The sequence below is a fragment of the Callithrix jacchus genome, chromosome 14, assembly GCF_049354715.1.
Source record: "Callithrix jacchus isolate 240 chromosome 14, calJac240_pri, whole genome shotgun sequence".
NCBI lineage: Eukaryota > Metazoa > Chordata > Mammalia > Primates > Cebidae > Callithrix > Callithrix jacchus.
In genome coordinates, this window is record NC_133515.1 from 28325426 (window position 1) to 28352863 (window position 27438).

General features: G+C 39.8%; 1 protein-coding gene across 14 annotated transcripts in view; it reads right to left on the reverse strand.

Moving 5' to 3' along the window:
• The window catches only part of DNAH6 (dynein axonemal heavy chain 6), a 411305-nt gene that overhangs the window by 118589 nt on the left and 265278 nt on the right, over nucleotides 1–27438 (reverse strand). For 13 of the 14 annotated variants that reach the window (XR_013526431.1, XM_002807522.6, XM_035272122.3 and 10 more), the window contains 10 exons: nucleotides 21394–21561; nucleotides 20359–20594; nucleotides 18919–19180; nucleotides 17698–17821; nucleotides 17004–17200; nucleotides 15707–15910; nucleotides 14847–14972; nucleotides 12042–12206; nucleotides 9595–9662; nucleotides 5487–5667 (listed from right to left, as the gene is read on the reverse strand). Coding sequence is in view for 13 of the 14 variants with exons in the window: in XM_002807522.6 (XP_002807568.3) it covers nucleotides 5487–5667; nucleotides 9595–9662; nucleotides 12042–12206; nucleotides 14847–14972; nucleotides 15707–15910; nucleotides 17004–17200; nucleotides 17698–17821; nucleotides 18919–19180; nucleotides 20359–20594; nucleotides 21394–21561 (1731 nt within the window). In the remaining variant the exon portion in view is untranslated. The remainder of the gene's footprint in view (nucleotides 1–5486; nucleotides 5668–9594; nucleotides 9663–12041; nucleotides 12207–14846; nucleotides 14973–15706; nucleotides 15911–17003; nucleotides 17201–17697; nucleotides 17822–18918; nucleotides 19181–20358; nucleotides 20595–21393; nucleotides 21562–27438) is intronic. The other variant, XM_035272124.3, reaches the window with a different exon arrangement.

Genomic DNA, 27438 nt, shown 5'->3' on the forward strand with positions numbered 1-27438 from the left:
GTTATGTGTGAATTTGTTCCTGTCATTTTGATGCTAGCTGGTTGTTTTGCCCATTAATTGACGCAGTTTCTTCATTGTGTTGATGCTCTTTACCATTTGGTATGTTTTTGGAGTGGCTGGTACTGGTTGTTCCTCTCCATGTTTAGTGCTTCTTTCAGGAGCTCTTGTAAGGCAGGCTCGGTGATGATGAAATCTCTGAACAATTGCATGCTCATAAAGGATTTTATTTCTTCTCTGCATATTGAGCTTAGTTTGGTTGCATATGAAATTCTCGGTTGAATTTATCTTTAAGGATGTTGAATATTGGCCTCCACTCTCTTCTGGCTTGTAGGGTTTCTGCCAAGAGATCTGCTGTGAGTCTAATGGGCTTCCCTTTGTGGGTAACCCGACCCTTCTCTTTGGCTGCACTTAGCCTTTTCTTCTTCATTTCCAACTCTGGTGAATCTGATGATTATTTGCTTTGGGGTTGGTCTTCTTGAGGAATATCTTTGTGGTGTTCTCTGTATTTCCTGGACTTGAATATTGGCCTGCCTTGCTAGGTTGGGGAAGTTTTCCTGGATAATATCCTAAAGAGTGTTTTCCAGCTTGGATTCATTCTCTTTGTCACCTTCAGGTACATTTATAAAACATAGATTAGGTCTTTTCAGGTAATGCCATATTTCTTGGAGGCTTTGTTCATTTCTTTTCACTCTTTTTTTTCTCTAATCTTGCCTTCTTGTTCTGTTTCACTGAGTTAATCTTCAATTTCTGATATCCTTTCTTCTGCTTGGTCAATTTGGCTATTGAAACTTGTGTATGCTTTTTGAAGTTCTCATGTTGTGTTTCTCAGCTCCATTAATTCATTTATATTCTTCTCTAAGCTGTTTATTCTCATTAGCATTTTATCAAACCTTTTTTCAGGGTTCTTAGTTTCTTTGCATTGCATTAGAACATGTTAGTTTTGCTCACAGAAGTTCATTATTATCCATTTTCTGAAGCCTGTTTCTGTCAATTCATCAGACTGATTCTCTATCCAGCCTTGTTCCCTTGCTGGTGAGGAGTTGTGATCCCTTAGAGGGGGAGAGGCATTTTGGTTTTGGGTGTTTTTATCCTTTTGCACTGGTTTCTTCACATCTTTGTGGATTTATCTACCTGTGGTCTTTGTAGTTGGTGGCTTTCAGAAGAGGTCTCTGAGTGGACATCCTTTTTGTTCATGATTGTTTTTGTTATTTCTTTCTTTTCTTTTTTTTTTTTTTTAGTTTTGCTTCTAACAGTGAAGCCCCTCTGCTGTAGGACTGCTTGAGGTCCACTCCAGACCCTGCTTGCTTGGGGATCACCTGTGGTGGTTGTAGAACAGTAAGGGTTGCTGCCAGTTTCTTCTTCTGTTATCTTTGTCCCAGAAGGATACCCACAAGAGGTCAGCCTGAGATCTCCTTTATGAGCTGTTTCTTTGTATATATGCCTTGGGGAGCTGCTTGAGGAGACAGTCTGTCCCTTATAGGAGCTCAAGTGCTGAGCTATGAGCTCTGTTGTTCCATTCAGAGCTGCTGCGTAGGTATGTTTAAGTCTGCTGCAGTGGAACTCATAACTGCCTTTTTTCTCAGGTGCTCTCTCCTGGGAATGTGGGGCTTTATTTATAAGTTCCTGACATGCTGCTGCCTTTTTTCGGAGATGCCCTGCCCAGCAATGAGGTATCCTAGTCATGGTCTGCCAGCAGAAACATTTCTGAGCTGCCATGGGCTCTGCCCAGCTGCTGTGTGAACTTCCTTGCTGTTTTGTTTATAGAGGTATAGTTAGAACTGTCTCTGTAATGCTGGACTGCCTCAGTAATGGTGAACTGCCTCAGTAATGGCGGACTGCCTCAGTAATGGCAAATTGCCTTGGTAATGGTGGACTGCCTCGGTAGTGGTGAACTATCTCAGTAATGGTGGGAACCCTTACGCCCTTCCCCCCACAGAGCTGGACTGTCCCAGGTCCAGCTGTGCTTGCTGTGAAACTCTTAATCCAGAGTGTTTCAGATTGCTGGTCTTTTGAAGGTGGGACCTGCCACGTCAGATCACCTGGCTCTCTAATTCAGCTCCCTTTTTTTCAGTTGAATGGGCAACTCTGTCTCCTAGGCATTCCAGGTGCCAGTTGAAAAGGTGCCCAGATATGTGTGAGTTTTTTTGTGGAGACCTGCTCTGCCGGCTCAAAGAGCTGTGCTGGAGACTCATGGCACTTTTCTGCCCAGGAATTTCCTTGTCTATGGGCAGTAAAAATTCATTTGGAAATGTGGTGATCACTCACACTCTGCGTTCTTGCTGGGAACTGCACTCCAGAGCTGTTCTTATTTGTCCATCTTGGATTGTCTCCCAATCTCTCTCTTTCTATTGCTGTCTGTCCCTGCCTCCTTTCCCTTCCCCTGCTGCTTTTCAGAGGTGGATATCCCTAGGTTGGTAGACCCTTTTGTCTCTAGAAAGTCAAAGAGATTAGAGCAGGGATTATGAAAAATCACCAAGAGAACTGACTGCTCAGTAATTGATCCATCAGAGCTAAAAGGAATCATCAAGTTCCTGTTTAGACAAGTGCTTTCCAATGGAAATATAATGTAAGCCACATATATAATCATATATTTTCTAAATTTTAATAATACAATTTTTAATACATCCAATTCTAGTATTTTCTAAATTTTAAAAATATGCTTTTTAATAGATTCAAAATATTATATCAACATAAAAACCACATAAAAATTCCTCAGATATTTTGTTTCTTTGGAAATAGCCCTTAAAATCCATTGTGTATTTTACACTAACAATACATCTTAATTCAGGCTAGCCATATTCGAAGTGCTCAACAGCCACCTATGGCTAGTGGCTATCTACCATAATGAAGAGGGTAAGCCTAGACTGTTTTCCTCAGCCCACCAGGAAAGGTAGGGGAAGGATTCAGTACAGAAGCTGTTTTCAGGAATCAGAAGCTCAAACTCTCCCTGTAATAACCTCTTTGGAAAATGAAGGGGAAATAAAGGACAGAGTTGAGTAGAAAACCCCTGCCTGAATATGGGGCTCAATTAAAGCTTTCAAATGCTAGTAGAAAAAGAAGTTGATATGGGAGCAGCTGGTGGATCATGGAGACCCACCAGCAAGTAATTCTTTATGTCTTGGGGAGCCCAAGGCACTGAAAATGTAGAATCTAGGGCTAAAGAGAAGGAAGAAAAGTGGATCATTTTCTTCTCTTTGCCAAGGAATATTAGAATACTATATGTTTCCATTGAGTTTGGCAACTACTTGTAGACATTATACCCTACAGATTTGACATTTCAGGGGTATTCATAGAATACAAGAAATATTTTTATGTAAGGATTCTGAGAGTTGAGAGGAGTATTAACTGTAGCCAAGAAGTGGTAGGAAATGCAGCCAAGGATCAATCCGTTTGATCCCTTCTCTATAGAAAGGATGACTCCAAGGCAACTTCTTGCAAACAAATAAACCAGCTTATAGATAAAGATGGCAGTCATCACATATGTATCTACCTTCACTTCCTACTGAAACTACAATAAAGTTGTAGGAAAGGGCTTAAAAATGCAGTGTAAACCTATAAAGATAGGAAGAATGGGAGAGGAAAGATCAATGAAGTTTTGGAACTTAAAAACAGGCAGAAAGGTGGGAATGACTTAACAGACACAGAAAGATGAATTTTTAAGCTGGCAAAACTGGACAGCCATGAACTCACCCAATTTGTAAAACAGAATCCTCCTCAAAGGGTTAAGAATTAGTAGCAAGAAGCACTCTTGGAAGTGGGAAGGGTTTAAAATGAGAATTGGTTGTAAGAACCCCTAGGTCATCTTCCCACACCACCTATAGCCAGGGGTCTGTCCCTTTCTCACTCTGGCTGAAACAATAGAAATGTCCTTTAAAGAAAGTAAAAGAGAGAGTTTTTTCATGGAAAGAAGGAACTAAAACAGAGTGACTGGGTGACTGTATGCATATTGGTTGCTGAGACCCTAGCCCTTCTTATTCTCTCTAAATACTTAAAGCCAGATCTTCACCCTTACGCAATGCTAACATTTAATGTTCAGCTATAATCAGGATATAACTACAGTGGGAGGCCAGAGAATGGGAAGATGTGTGTGTGTGTTTGTGTGTGTGTTACAGGTGTAGATAACAGTTGAGACACAAAATGAAAGTAGTTGCCTTGGCTGGCACAGTGGCTCACTCCCGTAATTCCAACACTTTGGAGGGCCAAGGCAGGAGGATTGCTTGGGGCTAGGAGTTTGAGACTAACCTGGACAACATAGTGAGATGCTGTCTCTACAAAAAATAAAAAAGTGAAAAGTTATTTGGGTATGGTGGCATGCATTTGTAGTCCCCAATATTTAGAAAGCGGAGGCAGGAGGATGGGTTGAGCCCAGGTTATGGAGGCTGCAGTGAGTCATGATCATGCCACTGCACTCCAGCCTGGGTGACAGAGCAAGACCCTGTCTCAAAACAAAACAAAAAAACAAAAAACCAAGAAAGCTGCCTCTGTGAAGGGAGGCATGAGTTGGAAGAGAAGGCAGGGAATGCTATTTTTCACAATAAGCCTTGTAGAAATGTTTTATTCTTTAAAGAGTTGGTTAACAGACAACTGCCAGAAATAAATAGGTCTCCTATGAACAAACAAGCTAAAGGAGAGAAGAAGGAAACAGAGACACCAAATTACTTGCTTGTTACTGTTTTGATATTGCAATCTCAAGGGACTGTATGACATAAAGCAGTCAACCAGTTTTTAGGTCAACAAAAGCAAAAAACATAACCTATGTGCTGCTGGCTTTATAAAGACATAGGGATTTTTGTTTCTTAGTAAATTATTTTGTTTCTCACAAATGTACAAAAATCATTTTGAAAGCTGTGTTCTTAGTATACACTCCTTAAGTGATGGTTTGAATCCGATAAACAATTTCCTGAAGAAGTTTAATGTAAAACTTCATCTTACTATCAACACATTTTTGTTGAGTAACAATTGTGTGCAACCACTGAGTGCAATTCTTGGAGAAGGAATATCAAAATGAACTATTCACAGATTGCCGTTGCATAGAACTTAACAACCTAACAGAAGAGATAAGCCATGTAATTGCATAATTGTGACATAGGGTAAACAGTGACAAGTGCTGTACTAGAGATTCAGATAAGATGCTGTAGAAGTTCTGAGGAGGAGGAAGTTAATTTCCACTGGGAATATCAGAGAAAGGCTTCCCGCAGGTGATGGCATTCATATAAAGGTTTACTGTCTTTGTTCCTTTCAATTTATATCTTGTTCCAGTTCTTTACATTATGTGTTTTATTTAAGAAATGCAGAAAAGCAAAGAGGAGCAGTGGTCTACAGTTTCTTGACATTTCTTTGGTAGGCAAGGAGCCCCGACACGCAGGCACCTGTTTGTGTGTCCCTGGAAGCCCGGTGTGGCCCCCATCTTGCAGGACCCTCAACCGTTGTAGCTATAGCTTCTGAAGTAACACACTTTCTAGAAATACTAAAAATATTTTACTTGCCTTTGAATCCTGGAGTGTGTCAATAAGTTCTTCATTGTCCAGAATATTTCCTTCAGAGGTGAAGAGCATTCTCAGGATTTTCTCTTCGATAGTTTTCAGCTGGTTTTTATCAGCGTTGATCCTCACGATGAGCTTGACTCTTTGTTCTTCCAACTTGGGTTTTTCAAGTCGCACCACATCACTAAAACCAAAGTTCAGATACCTAAATTATGTCTCTGCCCCAAAGTTGCTTCTATTTTTCTTTCTCTGTTTGTAAGCATTCTTATTCTGAATACTATTTAGCTGAGCATAATGCTGCTAGCTGAATCTGAATGCAAAACATGTCTTTTTCGCTAGGTTTACACAGTAGTTTATGACTCAACTACATGTCAGTTCTGATTCTTCATTTTGTATTTGAGAAATGCATGCTATGAAGTTCCCATACCTTCTGCTCATCTCTTAGGAAGACCTGCTTAACACTTGATCTTTCTAATTCAGTTTCTGTCTCTAACACTTGTTTGTGCCAAGATGAAAATAGTGCCTGGAATATTTATGGTGCCTGGGATAGTCTTTCTGTACCAACATGGGAGATTCTGAAATCATACCACTGCCATGAAATGATTTTTGATTGCATATGAGAAAGGAGCCTTACCTCCAGCTTCATCCCTGTAGAAACATGTGAACTTATATCTCCCTTCACTTGTTCTTTCATAATTTGCTCCGTCTCCATTTGCGAGAGTTAATCTTTATTAAGCACTACTCTATGCCACACGCCTTGCTGAGAGTTTTATGTGGATTATCTATTAATCCTTTGAATGCCCCTTTAAGGTGGGCACTGTGGTTATCACCCCCAGCTTGCAGATGAACAAACAGACTCTAGTGAGTCACTTCCTAAGATCACATGGCTATGAGAGGCCAAAGTGTGCTTGTACCTGGGTCTGCTGGCTCCAGAGCATGTGCTGCTACTAGTATGCTGCCTCAAGTAATAACCCATTATTTACTCATTATGTACATGCTGAATTCAGATACCTTGAAATTATTAGATAAAGAATATTAAAAATCATAACCTGAAATTCAACTGTTTAAATAAGTCTTTCATAAGAGAGGGGTTTAAAGAATTTTTAAGATAAAGGTGAGCTCAGGAAACAGCTTGGGGGAAGCAATAATCAAATTAGTCCACTTTGGGAGGCCGAGGTTGGTGGATCATGAGGTCAAGAGATCGAGACCATCCTGGTCAACATGGTGAAACCCCGTCTCTACTAAAAATACAAAAAAATTAGCTGGGCACAGTGGCGTGTGCCTGTAATCCCAGCTACTCAGGATGCTGAGGCAGGGGAATTGCCTGAACCCGGGAGGCGGAGGTTGCGGTGAGCCGAGATCACGCCATTGCACTCCAGCCTGGGTAACAAGAGTGAAACTCCGTCTCAAAAAAAAGTCAAATTAGTCAAGTTAGAATCAAAAGGGCCTGCCAAGAAAGTCTACGAGATAAGTTAGAGTTTCTGGAAACAGAAAGGAAGACAGAAGAAGGTGGACTAACTGAGTGGTTGAATGGAATTTCTTGAAGTTGAAAAATGGCCTTGTATTAAAGATTTAAACATAAGCACCAACACCATAAAAATCCTAGAACAAAACCCAGGCAATACTATTCAGGACATAAGCATGGGCAAGGATTTCATGACTATATCACCAAAAGCAATGGCAAGAAAAGCCAAAATAGACAAATAAGATCTAATTAAACTAAAGAGCTTCTGCACAGCAAAAGAAACAGTCATTAGAGTGAACTGGCAACCAAGAGAATGGGAAAAAAGTTTTTTTGCAGTCTACCCATCTGACAAAGGCCTATTATCCAGAATCTACAAAGAACTTATCCAATTTTACAAGAAAAAAACCAAACAATCCTATCAAAAAGTGGGTGAAGGATATGAACAGACACTTCTCAAAGAAGTTATTTATGCAGCCAACAAACATATGAGAAAAAGCTCATCATCACTGGTCAATAGAGAAATGGAAATCAAAACCACATTCAGATACCATCTCATGCCAGTTAGAATGGCAATCATTAAAAAATCAGGAGACAACAGATGCTGGAGATATAGATGCGGATGTGGAGATATAGAAATGCTTTTACACTGTTCATGGGAGTGTAAATTAGTTCAACCATTGTGGAAGACAGTGTGGTGATTCCTCAAGGATCTAGAACTAGAAATACTATTGACCCAGCAATCCCATTACTGGGTATATACCCAAAGGATTATAAATAATTACATTATAAAGACACATGCACACATATGTTTATTGTGGCACTGTTCACAATAGCAAAGACTTGGAACCAACCCAAATGCCCATCAGTTATAGGCTGGATAAAGAAAATGTGGTATAGATACACGATGAAATATTATGAAGCCATAAAAAAGAATGGGTTCGTGTCCTTGGCAGGGACATGGATGAACCTGGAAACCATCATTCTCAGCAAACTTACACAAGAACAGAAAACCAAGCAATGTGTGTTCTCACCCCTAAGTGGGTGTTGAACAGTGAGAACACATGGACACAGGGAGGGGAACATCACGCACTGTGGCCTGTCAGGGGGTGCGGTGCTAGGGAAGGGATAGCATTAGGAGAAATATCTAATGTAGATGATGGGGTGATGGATGCAGCAAACCACCATGGCACGTGTATACTTACGTAACAAACCTGCACGTTCTGCACATGTACCCCAGAACTTAAAATATAACAGAAAAAAAAAAGAAAAATGGTTCTGGCTCCAGAAGGACTAAGGCATTGTGGTTGGCATTCTCCAGGAGGCAGGGAGGTGAACTGTGGTGTTCAAAATCGAGAGGATCTGAGGAAAACTGCAATAAACAACTAAGCGTAATGAGTATCTCTGCCTGTCCAGGAGCTCAGCAGAGTAGAGGACAGCTGAAATAGGTGACGGCCTGTCAGAACACAGACACACCCAGCTCTGTCCTCACTCTGGCTTCAGGCTGTTAGCTTCCTCTTTCAATGCCATCAATCTAGGAGAAATAGCAGGGAGATTATGCACCTCATGACTGAGTCCCAGCATTTCCCATGCTCTGATGGGGGCACTTCTCCTTCTTGTCCCAGGCAGCCTAACATGCTGGCAGCTTAGTGACATAGCTGAGCTTAATTATGCACAAGAACAAACTGGTATGCAAAATGTTCGGCCAAGTCCTTACAACAAATTCATAAAATACCGTGAAATAACCTTTAATTGGAAAGAAGTTAACCTAGTGGAAGGTAAGCAAGTTAGTAGTAGCTGGCAGAAGAATTTCTAAAACAAACTAGAGAAACAAGACTTAAGCTCATTAGTGACAACTAGGGTAAGTCAGGAGGATCTTGACTTGAATATAAGAGATACTTTTTTTGAACATGGGTCTAAATTATATGTTTCTTTAGAGTGAATGAAAATACATACATATGTATTCCTATGTATATACATATGTGTACATAAGTGTTGGTTAAATATATATTAAATATAAAATTAATTTGGAATCAACCTCAATGCTATTATTTTAATAAATATTTTAAAAGTTTGACTCCTGAACCTCTTGGCTAATTCTATGATTAATATTAACAACTCATAATCCAATATTCAGGAAATAGCAATTTAACCACACACAGAGTACACTAAGAAAGGATAAATATATATTTGAAGTGGATAGTTAAATATGCTAAGAAAACACCTAAAGACCAGTGAAGCAGGAACAAATGCATTTGAAATAGCTGCTTTTTCACATGTATGTACCAGTGCATTTCTAGGAACAACAGAAAGACTGAGTTTATTCACTTGCTCAAGCTGGAAATCCTAGTGAAGGGAAGAGGCAGGGTGTGGCTGCCAGCCTGGTCCTAACAGTCGGGGGGGAATTAAGAGTCTATCATTGTTGTCCTTGAGAAGACAGTGGGCAATATCAGCTGCCATGAGCAGCTACAGAAATGGTAAAGAACTTGGACATTTACTTGTATTTTTTTTGATTAAAGGTTCATGTATAGTACTTTTACACAGCAGAAATTTTTTTGTCAATATTTCCAAACAAAATATTTAGGAAACCCATGACACCCACTCCCCTCCCCCTAGTTTCCATTTTTTTTGTTTGTTTGTTTGTTTTACCTTAACAACTGATCCTCCAGACCTGACTTTGTTACGGTGAAATTGATAATGGTAACTTTAATGCATACCTGGAAGAGAAGTGCAGAGTGCATAAAAATGCTTAAGTGCAAACTAATATAATACCTTTCTTTATTAGAACACAACTCATTACTACCCAGGTGGATGTATCTCAGGTCTAACTGCACACACACTTACACCCACACATACTTTAGGTGTAATGTGGCTTATAAAATCCTTATATGCTTTTCCCTGCCAGTATGAGTTACAATCTTGTTCCTCAAACACCAGTCATGGAATCCTACATGGTGTTTTACAGAAAGGTGAGCCAGCAAAGGATGAAAAGCAGTATTTTGGAATCAGTGGCGTGGGTTCAAATTTGAGCTGCACCCTTTAGTGACTGTGTAATCTTGGATGAGCCACTCATTTGTGCTAAGCTTTAGTTTCTAATATTTAAAAATTTGGATAATCATATTAACAACTCATAGGATAGCTGAGAGAACTAAATGAGGTAATAAAAGCACTTAGTTACTTATGACACAATGTGTCTTTGCTTGAAAGAAGCTATTATTGATAAATAAAACTTTACATGCTTTGTCTAATAATATTTTAATAAAAATATTACTACAATATATTCTGACATCAGTTGATAAGTCAATAGCAAAAACTAGTAAGTATAACAAGAGTGTGTGAATGAACACATTGCATCTGAAGGATGTTGTAATATGTATTACATATTGTAATTTTATAATATTTACCATATTACAAAATCCTTGAACTAGGATTGATCTCCTTTTAGAGATGATTGACTTAAGGATCCTGGACATGAGATAATTTGCCCCCTGTCACAGAACTAGGCTTGGGTCTTGTGGGCAATATAACCTCTCAAAATTAAATAACTAAGAAATCAAACGTTGAAAGCTGGCATGTTAGTTACAGTTCTTTATTGGGGGCGGTCCCTGTCGCCTCAAGCATTTATCATTTCTTTGAGTTAAAAAAATTCTAATTATGCTCTTTTAGTTATTTAAAAATGTATAATACATTATTGTTGACTGTAGTCATTCTGTTGCACTATTATATGCTAAATCTTATTTTTTCTATCTAACTATATTTTTGTCTCCATTAACTATCCCTACCTTACTGCCCCTCTCCATTCTTCGTCTCAGCCTCTGGTAATGGTCACTTTTCTAAACTCTGAAATGGGACTTGGGACATGAGCCCTGGAAGTGGCTGTGTAATTAAACTCCTTGAGGCTGACAAGGAAAACCCTAACTTAAACTTTCAATGATACTTCCCCATCTTATTCAAGAAATGTGCCAATTTCATTCAACCTGAACACAGCTGGTGAAGACAAATAGCTATGAGCAATTCAATAGCTAAAATGAAAGTGACTCTCTTTGGAATGGTGTATTGGAAACAGAAAGAGTGACTTATATATATGTGTGTGTGTGTGTGTGTGTGTCAGTCTTTGGAAAGTGACACTCCTTGGAATGGAATATATATTTGGAATGGAATGGAGTGACACTCTTTGGAAAGGATATTTTTGGAAGGGTGGTCGTTGCGAAGAAATAAAGTTCTGAGGTCAAGTTCCTTGTCTAGGTAAGAGCCTGCAGAGTGTGCAGATGTGCCTGGAGCTGGGGCAGCACCTGGGCATGTGTGGTGGGAGTTGTGGCCAGGTGGAACCTTGTGGGAGCTCTGTGGGAGGGGCAATGGATTCCCAGCTGTCTTCATTTCTGTTGTAACTATCTTGGACATTGTGGTACTAGAGGAGGGGGTTCTTCTAGAGTCTACTGAGTCTCAGGGACATGTGTAGGGAGTGGAGCTAACACAGTTCCTCTCAAAGAATCTAAGAGTATGAGAAGGGGACAAGATGCCCCCACCACCCATAACTCTAAGTATTGACACTGGACCACTGGATCATGATTCTCTAATGTTGTCTTGATCCTAGAGTTTTCAAATGGGTGACCTCTTTATTTGGGCACATATGCTGTGGGCATTTGCACATTTAAACAATGATACCTCCTCCTCCTTTCACCCCAGCCCCATGGACTCTCAATTAAGCTCTGATTCATTCATTAGTCATAATAACAGGAACAAAGCAGTCTTTGCCAATGGAGGGAAGAGAGAGTTTAGAAGGGAGATGCCTTGTGTTTAGGAAGAGTGGCTGTGAACCTAGAGGGAGATGGCGAGGGCAATGGAGAGGTGCGAAGTGGGGAGAGACAGAGCATTGGCCTTTGCCCCGGTGGGCAGGGGCTTGCAACCTAACTAGATGGTGATGACAAGGGTGATTGGAATCAGAATAAACACTCAGAAGAGAAGCAAGAGTGTAGGATGTGTATAGGAGATGAGGGAGAATGGGGGAGAGCTTTCCTTCCAGGTGGGAGCCCATCAAACTTCAGACTCATCACATCATGATAAACAGTTGAGAATTCCAGACCAGCAGTTCATACCTCAGGCAGATAGTGGGGATTTGGCAGTTTGGTTGTCATATAGAACCTAAAGTTTTTGTCATAATCAATGTCTGAGTCTCCAAGACGGATAAGTAGCCGGCCACCACTGATAAAAATTTGTTTCAAAAGGATGGGTTCTAGAGCTGGATCCAAGGTTTCCTTAAGCTTAGAAATTAAAACAGGACAATACAAAAAGAAGCAATTAAAATGGATAGCATCAACTTCACAAAATTTCTTAGGCCTCAAAATGTATTGTGAATGAACAATTTTTCAGTGATATGATGGATATTTATTAACATCCTTGCACTACCTCTAATAGTACCTATTTTCCAGTGAGCATTTTATTAGCAATCTAAGGAAATAAGAGCATCTGAAGGCGATACATCTATTTAGATTAATCTTCTACCCTATTTCCATGAGAAGAAGAGAGAAGCTGGGTAGATTAAGTAACTGCAGGTTGGACTTCAACAAGCCCCATACAAATGAAGATCTGTTCATTTTCATGGTTGTTTAAAACCAGAGACTGGCAATTGACAGCCTGCAGGCCAAATATGGCCCTGTGTGGCCATTTTTCTATGACTCTTGAGCTATGAATGTTTTTTTACCTTTTATAAGGATTGTAAAAACATATAAACCAAAAAACACTAAACCAAAACACAAAAGAATATGCACAGAGACTACAGGAAGCCTGCAAAAACTGAAATATTTACTCCCTGGCTCTCTATAGAAAAAGTGTCTGTGAATGCCTATTCTACATGATAGTTACACCTTTTTCCTCAAAGTCAATCTGACTGTTGGTAGGAATGTGGGTATGCAGACATTGTCCAGGGATCCCATCAGAAATATCCTTATGTCGGGACGCATGTGAGGGGGTCCCATGGCTCAGGGGCTTTCAATATTTGACTGTCATCCATAGTAACAAATTTATTTCACATTGTGACATGGTACCCATACATGTAAATTCTTCAAACAAAAGTTTATGAGATAAGATTTACCCGTATTCAATATAATTTTGGGTTAAAAAACATTCTATTTCATTTGAATATGTTGATTGAGATGGTCTAAACTGATTTCATACCCATGAATGGATGGAGACAAAGTTTGAATATACCACTCTAGCAAATGTAGAAAGCAGCTAGGGGTATAATGTTGATGACCCTAAGGCACACAAAGTCTGGAAGAACCGGTTAGAGTGTCCTGTTCCTGGCTGGAGCCCTGACAAGGGCCCACCCCCTCTCACAAGAGCACTCTGCTATAGTTAAAAGACTCTTCCATCCGGAGTCCGAACATCACAGAAAACCTTTTGTCCGCTGCCATGAAAGAGGAAAGTCCCTCAGGACCTCCTGTGTCATGAAGTAAACCTGAGTTAAGGAGTCCAGTTTGGGGCTAAAATACCTGTGCCAAAGTTTTCCGAAGACTTTACCCCCTCCTGTGACTGGGCTCCATTACAGAACCACCCTCGTGTTGGTCAAGGCCAAGCTTGGTCACACTGAGGCCCCTCGTGCTCTTTGGGGCTTGAGTCGGGAAGAGTGTAACTTGTGGATTTCCTAGGCAGGCAAGGCTGATTGGATAGTTTATGTGACTCTTCTAGACCTCAGTTTCTTCATTGACAAAATGGGATAACAATAGTAACTATCTCGTGACGTGGCAGTGAGGATTAATGAGTTAATATACATAAAACACTGAGAATAGAGTCTGGCATGGAGTGAACATGCAACAAATATTAGTTAATGCTAACATATTAATTACAATTCCTAGTCATCATGCAGCTGCTGCAGCTAAACTGCCCTGTTCCATGGTCTTTTTGAGCTTTCCGTCTTTCTGCTGAAGCAGAGATACTTCTAGAAATGGTTAAACTGAGACTTAACTCATAGCCCATGCTTTTGTTCACTCATTATTTTCTTACTTATAGGAAAATAAACCATTTTCTTTTGTGACCAGGGCCTTTGCACATGCTGTTCCCTTTGCCTGGGAAGCCCTTCTCTCTAAGCCTGTAATATGGCTGAGCTCATCACATAGGTCACAGCTTAAATTACTCCCTTTAGCCACATATCTAAGTCAGACCAGCCTTGGTGGTCTATCCCTTGGTGACTATCCCAGTCCCCTTCTTTTGCCCTTTCAAAGCTCTCATCATAAGTTCTCTTTCTCTCCCTGTCTCTCATTTCTTCTCATTTTCTTTCTCTGTCTACTATCTCTGACCCCATCTCAATTGTAGGCTATTGAGGATAGAAACCACATCTATATTGTTTGCACTGTTTCTCAAATAATGTTGGAATGAGGGAACAGTTTAAAAAACATCCATTCTTGCAATGATAGCCAAAGAAATGGAGTACCTAGACTCAACAAACAATACTGTCCTCCCTTTTCTCTTTCTTTCCTTTTTTTTTTTAACAAAAGTTTATTCTTATCTAATTCACTTAATCCAATTCTGAGCTATACCCAGGTAAAGCATAATGTTTATACCCTCTAGAATATTTTACTGGCTTTATGTCATTAGTATAGGTACATAATCCTGAATGGCACTACTATTATGAATTTTCAGAGAAGCTCACCATCAAGGACCATAATGAGGCCTGTGAAATAGCAGTGTCAGGAAACAGAGACCAGCCCTCTTAACACCAAAACCATGCCTGAAAGTCAACAGATCCTCCCTCCCACTCCCCTTGCAATATGATAATGTATTGTCACCAATTTGAAAATGGAGTTGACTGGTGTTTTTAGCATGAGGGGATGTGGCCTGTATAGGATTCCATGTATGACTTGAAAGTTGGGAACTAACATGAGAAAAGGCAGTGAAAAGCAAACCTCTTCCAGTAAGACAGGTAAACCAAGTCGGATTGAATTCTCGAGTATTCGTAAGAAATTACTATCTGTAAGCTTAATGATCTTTAAACCACTTTTGCTTTCCTTGTTCCTTATCCAACGGTTTGCCTGTTTGGAAAAACACAGAGCAGAATATTTGCTTCAGAGCATAATAAGTGGTTAGAAAGCAAAAGCTTTAGAAGAAAGTGTGGAAATGCTATGCAACCTAGAAACAAATTTGAAATTTGTATACTATACCGCCCCTGGCAGTAAAGACATCTTTTAAGCCCAATGTTTGGGACTCTTCTCTTTGTTCAGATTTGGAAAAAGTAAAGAAAAGAGTCATCTGGGAACAGAGGTCATGACTATGGTATTCAAGTTTATCTCCCTTGCTTCCACGGCGCCTCCCTTTTCCAAACCCTATTTAGTATGACCTGATGCATGAACCTAGGGAGTCAGAAAAGGATGATGGAGATTGTAAATTCCAGTCAGCCTTGGCCTAAAATTCTATCATACCCTGACTTCATTCTCATTCCTCAGACCTTTCAGGAACAAGGACTACAGAAGAATGAAGACCTGTGGATTTCAATCCTCACAGAAAACAAAAAACAAATGGTCAGTCCCCTAAACAAAATCAATCAAAATCAAGTATGAGAGCACTTCAACTCTTTCTTTCTTGGTTTCTCTCCCACAAAATGAAGGACTTGGATTAGAGGACTTCTACATTCTCTTCTGGGTCTAAATCTCCATGTATGTTAAATCTAAGTCTCCAAGTATATTAAAGTCTACTTTTATAATTTTTAATAGATAGCTCAACATTAAGCAGAACCAAAAGACCACTCTCATAAGCATTTGCTACACACCTGATCTTGGGGATCAATCATCAAAGGCCATCGTCTGCCTTGAGTAACCAAAATGCCGTTTTCTGTTGATGTCAAGTCACGGGGCAGCCCATCAGTGTTCCACTGCCTTATCTCATAGGGATCTCCAAGAATGTTAATGAGACTGAAGGAAGGGTCGATTGGAATCTCCAGAGACTGACAGTCCTGAATCCAACACTCTATAAGCTGTAGAAGGGGGAAGGCTTACTTGAGTAGAGTCAGGAACAAACAGTAAAACAAGGGCACATGCAGCGGTAAGTCAGTGCCTGAAGAGATAAGCCTTCCCTGTCTCCACAGGCATACTGGCATCAGAGCATGGGACACAGGAAGTAGACTAAAATCAGGAGATCTAGGTACTCTAACTATACCATTAGTTAGATATGACTTTGGAAACACCATTCCTCCATTTGAACCTCAGTTGTCTTGTGTAAATCACTGGGTTTTCAACCAGGTTTCTATTTTCCCTGTTGGGAGACTGTGAAAGCATGTGGAGAAGTTTGGGGTTATCACAATGACTGAGGGTGTACAAGCAATCAGTAGATGAGGGAAAGGGATGTTAGCATCTGACCTCCTTCAATGAGTGGTGCAGTCATGCACAACATAGAACTGTCTGTCCCCTAAATGCATAATTGGCTCCAGTGAGAAATACGGCACCCTAAGACCTTAGAGTTCCTGGAGACTCTATGTGAGAGTCCTATATTAGGTTTTATAACTCAAGGACAAGGGTAAACATTTTCAGGAAGACGTTTCAAAAAAAATGACTGTAAAATCCACTCAAATAATTTCATTTCCTGGAAATTGCATGTAGATGAAACATTTATTCTCTGATAAATGAGCTTTTATTCTTTCTTATAGAGATAAAAGCCTAAGGAAGCACAGATTCCTGTTGTCCTGGCTTCCGCTTTCAGTTGACTGACCCTCTGTTGCAGTTTCACCAATTGAGAACATCTCATCCAGGCCGGCTTTACATACCACTTCTGATCATAAGCGGGGAGGAACTCACTGTCCCTTTTTCTTCCCCCAGGTTTCTGAGATGTGTAAATGATGAATAGAATAGCTTTTTAAGACAAGAGAAGGAAAGGGAGGAATGTGTTAAGGAAAGTCTAGGGGTGGACCATCACTGGCTGAAGGGGGAATGGAGGACTGAAATATATAAAGAAATTCTGCCATGAAGAACCTCTATAGTGGACAGCCTCCATTTGAACTCAGAAAAATAAACCAGCCCCAGTTCCAGTTTCAGCTTCTATCTATCCTCCTTACAGAAAGTAGGGTTACTCACTGACTGCCGGTACTGGGCTGTGAAAGCTCCATAGTAGGCCACACAAGCTGCTGCTATAAACACGTTCCCAGTGATATTTGATATTTCTTCCTCAAACTTCTGTATGCTTTCTTCCCATCGAACCTGCTCATCTTCTAAAGCAGCCGTCAGTTTTCCAGCACGTACTAGACGTGCTTTTGTCAGGGTCATGGTCTTTGCTAGAAAATTTTAAGAAAATCAGATTATATTATTCAATATTTTTGTAAAATATTAAAAGCTTATTTACCTTCTTCTTATAGTAGAGTTAGTATTATTTAGCCAATGATGTCAATACATCTCTATAAAACCTCACACCAATTCAGCTTTCATTCCCATTTCAGAACCAAGTCTAAGTTTGCCTCTTCCATATTGAGAGCTCTTTTTCAATACTCCATTACTCTGGCTGAAGACAGTGCTTTCCATCCCCTTGTAGTATTTAGTTTCTGGATCAAATTCGCACACTATTTTGTGTTTTAATGTAACATGCTCCACTAAGTATTGTTCAGGTAAAGGATGTTGAATATTTAAAACATATGAGTTCTTATCTGATACTAGAAGGCTAATGGAAATACATTGTATATGTTGGATAAAAGCTGAAATCTGACTGCCTAAAAGTTCTTGCTCCTTTTGAAAATCAGGCATTTCCTGGCCAATGTAAATTCTATGAGTTACTTACCCAGACTTTCTTTTTCATTTATACTTTTGTCATATTCATCTTGTAAGGCCTTTATTTGATTTTCCACTTGTCTTAGTAATGCTTGCTTTTCTCTCAGGGTAGCCATGGTAATGTCAAGTTCAGCCTAATAAAATCAAGCAACTGTTTAAGAAAAGGCCCCAAAGAAGGCTGAATCTGCCCATTAATAATACAGATCTTAAAAATTTACATATATTCCTCTTTTCAGGTCCAAAAAGACTTTGATATGATACATAAAGTTGAAACAAATATAAATTAAAGTAAAATACCAGAACAGAAGTAAATAAAACAAAACAAAATCAATAAAAAGTCCCAACAAAATGAATCATAATAAAGAAACAGGTGTGCCAAGCATTTAGGATGAATCAGTTACCAAAATGGATTATTAATTTTAAATGATGCAACAAATTAAATATTCATGCAATAGTGGAAATTAATATTTCCTAACTAGTTATCCACATCAGAGGTCTGCAAACTATAGCCTGCAGGTCACATCTAGCCTGCACCTGTTTTTGTACAGTGCAAGCTAAGAATGGTTTTTACATTTTTAAATAATTAGAAACATTTTTAAAATAATAATATTTTATGAAATGTGATATTTGTGTGAAATTTGAATTCCAGTGTCAATAAATAAAGTTATATTGGAACACAGTCATGCTTATTCATTTATATATTGTCAATGACCGTTTTTTGGCAGCAGAGACCACATGATCTGTAATGCATGACATACTTATTATCTGGGTCTTTCTAGAAAAAGTTTGCCAATCTCTGCTCTGTAGCCACAGTTCTTTTCAGTAACCTGTTTACTAAATGATCATTCTTTTTTTTCTTGGGAAGATGAACGGCCTCACAACTGATGGCAGGGTTAAGCTGGTTCTAAAACCTCAGATGACACCATCAAGCGCGGACGTATTTACCAAACGGAAATACAGACCATCAGATGCTTGAGCTAAAGTACCTTAACAAATAATAGACCTATTATATACTGAGAAACTCATGTTCCTCTTAGGCTGAAAGAAGGCTGATTTCAGAGGTAATTTCTGAAAGAATATTGCCAGCTCTCGTTTAAAACAAAAGCTAATTTCCAGAAGTTTTTGTCACTGTCTATATTGCGTAGGACCACAGTAACATTATATAGAGAACTTGAATGATCAGCGATAATGGCCTTCAATTCTATAAAATATCAAAATCCGGACAATGTACCTGTGCGGCACGGAGCTTTTGTCTTTTCGGTTCGACCTCCTTGACCACTCGAGAGTACAAATCCATAGCTCTTACCCACATGCACATAGATTTACATGCTTTGGACACTTTCTCCACTTTTTCAGGCACAAAATCAGGATTATTAATATACTTTTGAAGCTTTGCCAATATCTGAGGCTTTATGTTCTCCTTATCGTATTCTAAAAGCCTTTTCAGAAAGTTAGAGTCACCAAGAAGTTGCTTTGCTGACGGCCAATCAGGCCTGAAAGACAGACATGATAAATTAATAGCACTGGAATTAAGTAATATAAGAATGAAAGAAATGTATTCCTTTGAGAATTATGATAGTATCCCAATAAGTAGCTAGTTTTAATCTTGCTACTATAATTCTGGTAATTGGTAGTTAGGTGCACCACAATTAATTCATGGGGCAAAATGAAAATGGGTGTCTAAGGTCATTCCATGCAACCCAGCTGTGGTAGAGAAACAATTATAAAATTGTGGAGTTTTATAAATGTAAGACATTATAGAAACAATAGTTTTATTTTTAAAATGCTGTAGACACTCACATTTTACCTCCTTTGTCATAGTTCCCACCCTTAAAATCTCCTACCAGGACACTGCAATTGCTTTCTAACTGGGCTTTATGTCTCTTTGAACTTTGCTCTTCTGAACTTTTGCCAGATTGATCTTTCTACCATGAAAATCTGATTAGGTAATAAATGTTCAACGATTATCAGTCCCTTCTGCCCACAGCTCTCCATCTGTGCTCTGCAGAGCTCTAAGGGCCCTACCGAGGTACCAGTTTAAGAGTCAGTGGTGACCTCTCCACCCTGTCTCCTGGAGGCCTGGTGGTGGTGTGGTGCTCTGAGCCCTTTGCTCAGTTTTACACAAAAAGGCTCATATATCATAATTTTACTGAAAAAAAGTTTGTGTTGCTAAAGAAAGTTTGAAAACTGCATCTCTCCAAGATGAAATCTGAAGTGTCAAGTGCAGCATTTAAGATCTTTCATGATGTAATCACTGGCCTCCTGCCCAGCCCCCTCACATTCCAAGAACATCAAAGCTCATTCCTGACTTGTCTATGGTCCCACTGAGCATCACTTTCCAAAAAACCTGCTTGCATATTCCCAGCTGGACTTAGACACTCTTTTCTCAGCACTCCCAATACTATACAACTCTCATATTGTAATGAAATTACTAGTTTTCATATCTATCTTCCCACTAGCCTGTGTATATCTTGTAGAGGAAAACTTATCTTCTATCATCTAGTACAAAATAGATGTTGGGGAAGAAAATACTCCTTAAATCAATTTATTGAATGACCAACTGAAACAATGAGAGGTTGGAGAAGGGAATGAAGATATGAATTAACATGAAGGAAAACAGTAAAGAACTCTCACCAGGTATTGTGGCAATACATGATTCTGAATTACTCACTTGGCATTCAAGAGAATGGAGATTGCTTCCATTACAGTCATGACCAAATCTGGGGGCTTTGTAAAAACTCTGATTTCAGATATATCTGCCTTATCTAAGGAATCCAGTGCTTTATTGGCAGCATCAAGTGCGGGTAATGCCTCGTCAAGATCTCTTTGAGCATCATCAGCTATTGCTTGGGTTTCTTCGGCTTTGACTTTTGCTATTGCTTCATCCTCCTGCACTGTGTTACGGACCTAACCATTGAAACATGACTGCTTAAGTGGCTGCATCATTTGAATTTTAATGTTTAAAACAAAGCCAATAATAATGAGTCATATTTGCCCTTTGGATTAGAGTAACAATGAGAGGGAATTAGCTAGATTGCATTTTATGCTCTCCTTTGCCCATCTATGCCATGTTGATAGCATAATGAATATAAACTTATTATAACAAACAGCTCCAACTTAGGAGAGGAATAGCTGCTTTATTTTTTATTTTTTGTGGCAGAGTCTTGCTCTGTCGCCAGGTGCGAGGTTAGAGTACAGTGGCGCAATCTCAGCTCACTGCAATCTCCGCCTCCTGGGTTCAAGCAATTCTCCTGCCTCAGCCTCCCTACAGGCAGACACCACCATGCCCAGCTAATTTTTGTATTTTTTAGTAGAGATGGGGTTTCACCATGTTGGCCAGGATGGTCTCAATCTCTTGACCTCGTGATCCGCCCGCCTCGGCCTCCCAAAGTGCTGGGATTACAGGTGTGAGCCACCGCGCCTGGCCAGAAAAGCTGCTTTATATTTGTAGGTGGTGCTTTTCTCATAATTCTCTGTCCCATTCATTGGGCTGCATCACTTCTTGAGGACAGAGCCAAGCTGATTTAGTAAAGGGAGATTTTTTATAACTTAAAAGCATTGCTAAATTGCTAAAAAAATTTGCTAAATCTATCACTTAATTATTTTAATGACATAGATAATAAAATAATCCAATCATGTCTCATTGTACATAAGTGATGAGTTGCTGACTGAAGCCTTTCCTACATTCTCAGGAAATGCAGCATACCTGATCAGCACTTTCTTGATCCACTGCCAATTTTTCCATCAGGGCTTCAACATCTTGTGACTTTTTTAAAAGCACAGGCTCTAAAGCTGAAAGATCTAATTTCATTTTATCTACTAGTACGTTTGTTTCTAATAGCTTAGTGAGACCATTCTTCACCCGATCACGTGCCTAAGTGACAATGAAAATTTATATTAAAATGAGTATTATAAACTCTAAGTTTACTAGTATTTAACACATATTACTCACATATTAGACTTTTACATCGATAGAATTGGTAAATCAGTTTGTAATAACTCAGGTTGTGAACATATTACAAATTGGGAAATGTTCAGGTAATGGAACTCTAGGAATGGCCATGGCATTCATCACAGTTGTTTGGATCCATGCCCTCTGGCCATAGCAGTGAGGCATCACTGGGCTGTGGCCTACTGAGAGTGAGGACCACATGCTACTGTTTTTATTCCCTGTGGTAGTATGTTGAATGAGTGAGAAACAAGTTCAGATGTGAGTTCTTAGAGGCTGGAGTTCTGGGAGCTTGTTTGCTCCAGCCAGCAGGGCTGAGGACTCCTAGGGAGATGAGGTCCAGAGGGCCTAGCTCTGGCTGCTAGATTCAAACCCTACTTCCCAGCGGTAGAAAACTCTTGACCATAATCAAAGGGGTGGTATCTGGTGAAGGAGACACCTGGGAAGAGCTGTTTTTCTTTTTTCTTTTTTTTTTTTTGAGACGGAGTTTCGCTCTTGTTACCCAGGCTGGAGTGCAATGGCGCAATCTCGACTCACCGCAACCTCCGCCTCCTGGGCTCAGGCAATTCTCCTGCCTCAGCCTCCCGAGTAGCTGGGATTACAGGCACGCGCCACCACGCCCAGCTAATTTTTTGTATTTTTAGTAGAGACGGGGTTTCACCATGTTGACCTGGATGGTCTCAATCTCTTGACCTTGTGATCCACCCACCTCGGCCTCCCAAAGTGCTGGGATTACAGGCGTGAGCCACCGTGCCCGGCCCCTCTTTTTTCTTTTTTTTAAAAAATATATTTTATTGCACTTTAGGTTCTGGGGTACATGTGAAGAACATGTAGGATTGTTGCATAGGTAATTACATAGCAATGTGGTTTGCTGCATCCATCTTCATCATCTTTATATGGCATTTCTCCCCAACTCCCTAGCCTCTGCTGTCCCTCCCATAGTCCCCCCCAACAGACCCCAGTGTGTCATGCTCCCCTCTCTGTGTCCATGTGTTCTCATTGTTCAACACCTACCTATGAGTGACAACATGCATTGTTTGATTTTCTGTTCTTGTGCCAATTTGCTGAGAATGATGGTTTCCAGGTTCATCCATGTCCTAATAAAGAACATGAACTCATCGTTTTTTATGGTTGCATACTATTCCATGGTGTATATGTGCCACATTTTCCCTGTCCAGTTTATGATTGATGGGCATTTGAATTGATTCCAGGTCTTTGCTATTGTAAACAGTGCTGCAATGAACATATGTGTGCATGTGTCTTTACAACAGAATGATTTATAATCCTTTGGATATATACCCAGTAATGGGATTGCTGGGTCAAATGGAATTTCTATTTCTAGGTCCTTGAGGAATCGCCACACTGTCTTCCACAATGGTTGAACTAATTTATTCTCCCACCAACAGTGTAAAAGTGTTCCTATTTCTCCACATCCTCTCCAGCATCCATTGTCTCCAGATATTTTAATGACCGCCATTCTAACTGGTGTGAGATGGTATCTCAATGTGGTTTTGATTTGCATTTCTCTAATGACCAGTGATGATGAGCATTTTTTCATATGTTTGTTGGCCTCATATGTGTCTTCTTTTGAAAAATATCTGTTCATATCCTTTGCCCACTTTTGAATGGGGTTTTTTTTTTTTTTTTTCTTGTAAATCTGTTCTAGTTCATTGTAGATTCTGGATATTAGGCCTTTGTCAGATGGGTAGATTGCAAAATTTTTTTCCCATTCTGTTGGTTGCCACTTCACTCTAATTATTGTGTCTTTTGCTGTGCACAAGTTTTGGAGTTTAATTAGATCCCATTTGTCTATTTTGGCTTTTATTGCCAATATTTTTGGTGTTTTAGTCATAAAGTCCTTGCATAAGCCTATGTCCTGAATGTTTTTGCCTAGGTTTTCTTCTCGGGATTTTATGGTGTTAGGTCTTATGTTTAAGTCTTTAATCCACCAGGAGTTAATTTTAGTGTAAGGTGCCAAGAACGGGTCCAGTTTCTGCTTTCTGCACACTGTTAGCCAGTTTCCCCAACACCATTTATTAAACAGGAAATCCTTTCCCTATTGCTTGTTTTTGTCAGGTTTGTCAAAGATCAGATGGTTGTAGATGTGTGGTGTTGCCTCCAAAGACTCTGTTCTGCTCCATTGGTCTGTATCTCTGTTTTGGTACCAGTACCATGCTGTTTTGATTACTGTAGCCTTGTAATAAAGTTTGAAATCTGGTAGTGTGATGCCTCCAGCTTTGTTATTTTTGCTTAGAATTGACTTGGCTATGTGGGTTCTCTTTTGGTTCCACATGAAGTTCAAGGTGGTTTTTTCCAGTTCTGTGAAGAGAGTCATAGGTAGCTTGATGGGGATAGCATTAAATCTATAAATTATTTTTGGCAGTGTGGCCATTTTCATAATATTGATTCCTCCTAACCATGAGCATGGAATGTTTTTCCATTTGTTTGTGTCTTCTCTTATTCCCTTGAGCAGTGGTTTGTAGTTCTCCTTGAAGAGGTCCTTTACATTCTTTGTTAGTTGTATTCCTAGGTATTTTATTCTCTTTGTAGCAATTGTGAATGGCAATTCTTTCTTGATTTGGCTCTCTTTAAGTCTGTTACAGGTTTATAGGAATGCTTGTGGTTTCGGCACATTGATTTTGTATCTTGAGACTTTGCTGAAGTTGCTTATCATTTTCAGGAGATTTTGGGCTGAGACGATGGGGTCTTCTAAATATACAATCACGTCATCTGCAAATAGAGACATTTTGACTTCCTCCTTTCCTAATTGAATACCCTTTATTTCTTTTCCTTTCCTGATTGCTTTGGCTAGAACCTCCAATACTATACGGAATAGGAGTGGTGAGAGAGGGCATCCTTGTCTAGTGCCAGATTTCAAAGGGAATGCTTCCAGTTTTTGCTCATTCAGTATGATATTGGCTGTGAGTTTGTCATAAATAGCTTTTATTATTTTGAGATAGATTCCATTGGAACCTAGTTTATTGAGAGTTTTTAGCATAAAGGGCTGTTGAATTTTGTCAAAGGCCTTCTCTGCATCTATTGAGATAATCATGTGGTTTTTGTCTTTGGTTCTGTTTATGTGGTGAATTACATTTATAAACTTGAGTATGTTGAACCAGCCTGGCATCCCCAGGATAAAGCCTACTTGATTGTGATGGATAAGCTTTTTGATGTGCTGTTGCAATCAGTTTGCCAGTATTGTATTAAATATTTTTGCATCTATGTTAATCATTGATGTTGGCCTAAAGTTTTCTTTCCTGTTGCGTCTCTGCTTGGTTTTGGTATCAGGATGATGTTGGTCTCATAAAACGATTTGGGAAGAATTCCCTCTTTTTAGATTGTTTGGAATAGTTTCAGAAGCAGTGGTACCAGCTCCTCTTTGTATGTCTGGTAGAATTCAGCTGTGAACCCATCTGGACCTGGGCTTTTTTTGGTTGGTAGGCTATTAATTGCTGCCTCAACTTCAGCCCTTCTTGTTGGTCTATTTGTTAATTTTCTGTATCATTGACCTGTCTAATATTGACAGTGGAGTGGTAAAGTCTCCCACTATTATCGTGTGGAAGTCTAAGTCTCTTTATAGGTCATTAAGAACTTGCTTTATGTATATAGGTGCTCCTGTATTGGGTGTGTATATATTTAGGATTATTAGGTCTGCTTGTTGCATTGATCCATTTACCCTTTTGTCTCTTTTGATCTTTGTTGGTTTAAAGTCTATTTTATCAGAGAATAGGATTGCAACTCCTGCTTCTTTTTGCTTTCCATTTGCTTGGTAAATCTTCCTCCATCCTTTTATTCTGAGCCTATGCATATCCTTGCATGTGAGATCGGTTTCCTGGATACAGCACACGGATGGGTTTTGACTTTTTATCCAATTTTCCAGTCTGTGTATTTTGATTGGGGCATTTAGCCCATTTACATTTAAGATTAATATTGTTATGTTTGAATTTGATCCTGCCATTTTGATGCTAGCTGGTTATTTTGCCCATTAGTTGATGCAGTTCCTTCATTGTGTCAATGCTCTTTACTATTTGGTATGTGTTTTGAGTGGCTGGTTCTGGTTGTTCCTTTCTGTGTTTAGTGTTTCTTCTAGGAGCTCTTGTAAGGCAGGCCCAGTGGTGATGAAATCTCTGAGAAATTGCTTGTTCATAAAGGATTTTATTTCTTCTCTGCTTATGAAGCTTAGTTTGGCTGGATATGAAATTCTAGGTTGAAAGGTCTTTTCTTTAAGATGTTGAAATTGGCCCCCACTCTCTTCTGGCTTGCAGGGTTTCTGCTGAGAGATCCATGGTGAATCTGATGGGCTTCCCTTTGTGGGTAACCCGACCTTTCTCTCTGGATGCCCTTCGCATTTTTTCCTTCATTTCAACCCTGGTGAATCTGACGATTATGTGCCTTGGGGTTGCTCTTCTTGAGGAATATCTTTGTGGTGTTCTCTGTATTTCCTGGACTTGAATATTGGCCTGCCTTGCTAGGTTGGGGAAGTTTCCCTGGTAATATCCTGAAGAGTGTTTTCCAGCTTGGATTCATTCTCTTCGTTGCATTCAGGTACACCTATCAAACGTAGATTAGGTCTTTTCACATAATCCCATATTTCTTGGAGGCTTTGTTCATTTCTTTTCACTCTTTTTTCTCTATTCTTGCCTTCTTGTTTTATTTCATTGAGTTGATCTTCAATCTCTAATATCCTTTCTTCTGCTTGGTTGATGCAGCTGAACTTGTGTATACCTCATAAAATTCTCATGTTGTGTTTTTCAGCTCCATCAATTTATTTATATTCTTCTCTAAGCTGTTTATTCTTGTTAGCATTTTGTCAAACCTCTTTTCAAGATTCTTAGTTTCTTTGCATTGGGTTAGAACATGTTCATTTAGCTCAGGGAAGTTTGTTATTACCCACTTTCTGAAGCCTGTTTCCGTCGATCAATCAGACTAATTCTCTATCCAGATTTGTTCCCTTGCTGGTGAGGAGTTGTGATCCCTTGGAGGAGGAGAGACAGTCTGGTTTTGGGTGTTTTCATCCTTTTTGTGCTGGTTTCTTCACATCTTTGTAGATTTATCTACCTGTGGTCTTTGTAGTTGGTGACTTTCAGATGGGGTCTCTGAGTAGAGGTCCATTTTGTTGATGATGAAGTTATCTTTCTGTTTTTTAGTTTTCCTTCTAACAGTCAGGACCCTCTGCTGTAGGACTGCTGGAGGTGCACTCCAGACCCTGCTTGCTTAGAGATCACCTGCAGTGGCTGCAGAACAGTAAGGGTTGCTGCCAGTTTCTTTTTTTATCTTTGTCCCAGAAGGATACCGGCCAGATGCCAGCCTGAGCTTTCCTTTATGAGGTGTCTCTTTGGATATACAGGGGTCAGAGAGTTTCTCAAGGAGACAGTCTGTCCCTTATAGGAGCTCATGTGCTAGGCTGTCAGCTCTGTTGTTCCATTCAGAACTGCTGGAAGGTGCATTTAAGTCTGCTGCAGCAGAACTCAACTGCTGCAGCCTTTTTTTCTCAGGTGCTCTGTCCTGGGAAGGTGGGGCTTTATTTATAAGTTCCTGATGTGCTGCTGCCTTTTTTCAGAGATGCCCTGCACAGTGAGGAGATAGCCTAGTCACAGTCTGCCAGCAGAGGTATTGCTGAGTTGTCATGGGCTCTGCCCACGTGCTGTCTGAACTTCATTTTGGTTTTGTTTAAAGAGGTATAGTTAGAACTGCCTCGGTAATGGTGGTCTATCTCAGTAATGGCAGACTGCTTGGTAATGGTGGACTGCCTCAGTAATGGTGGACTGCCTTGATAATGGCAGGTGCCCTTCCCTCCACAGA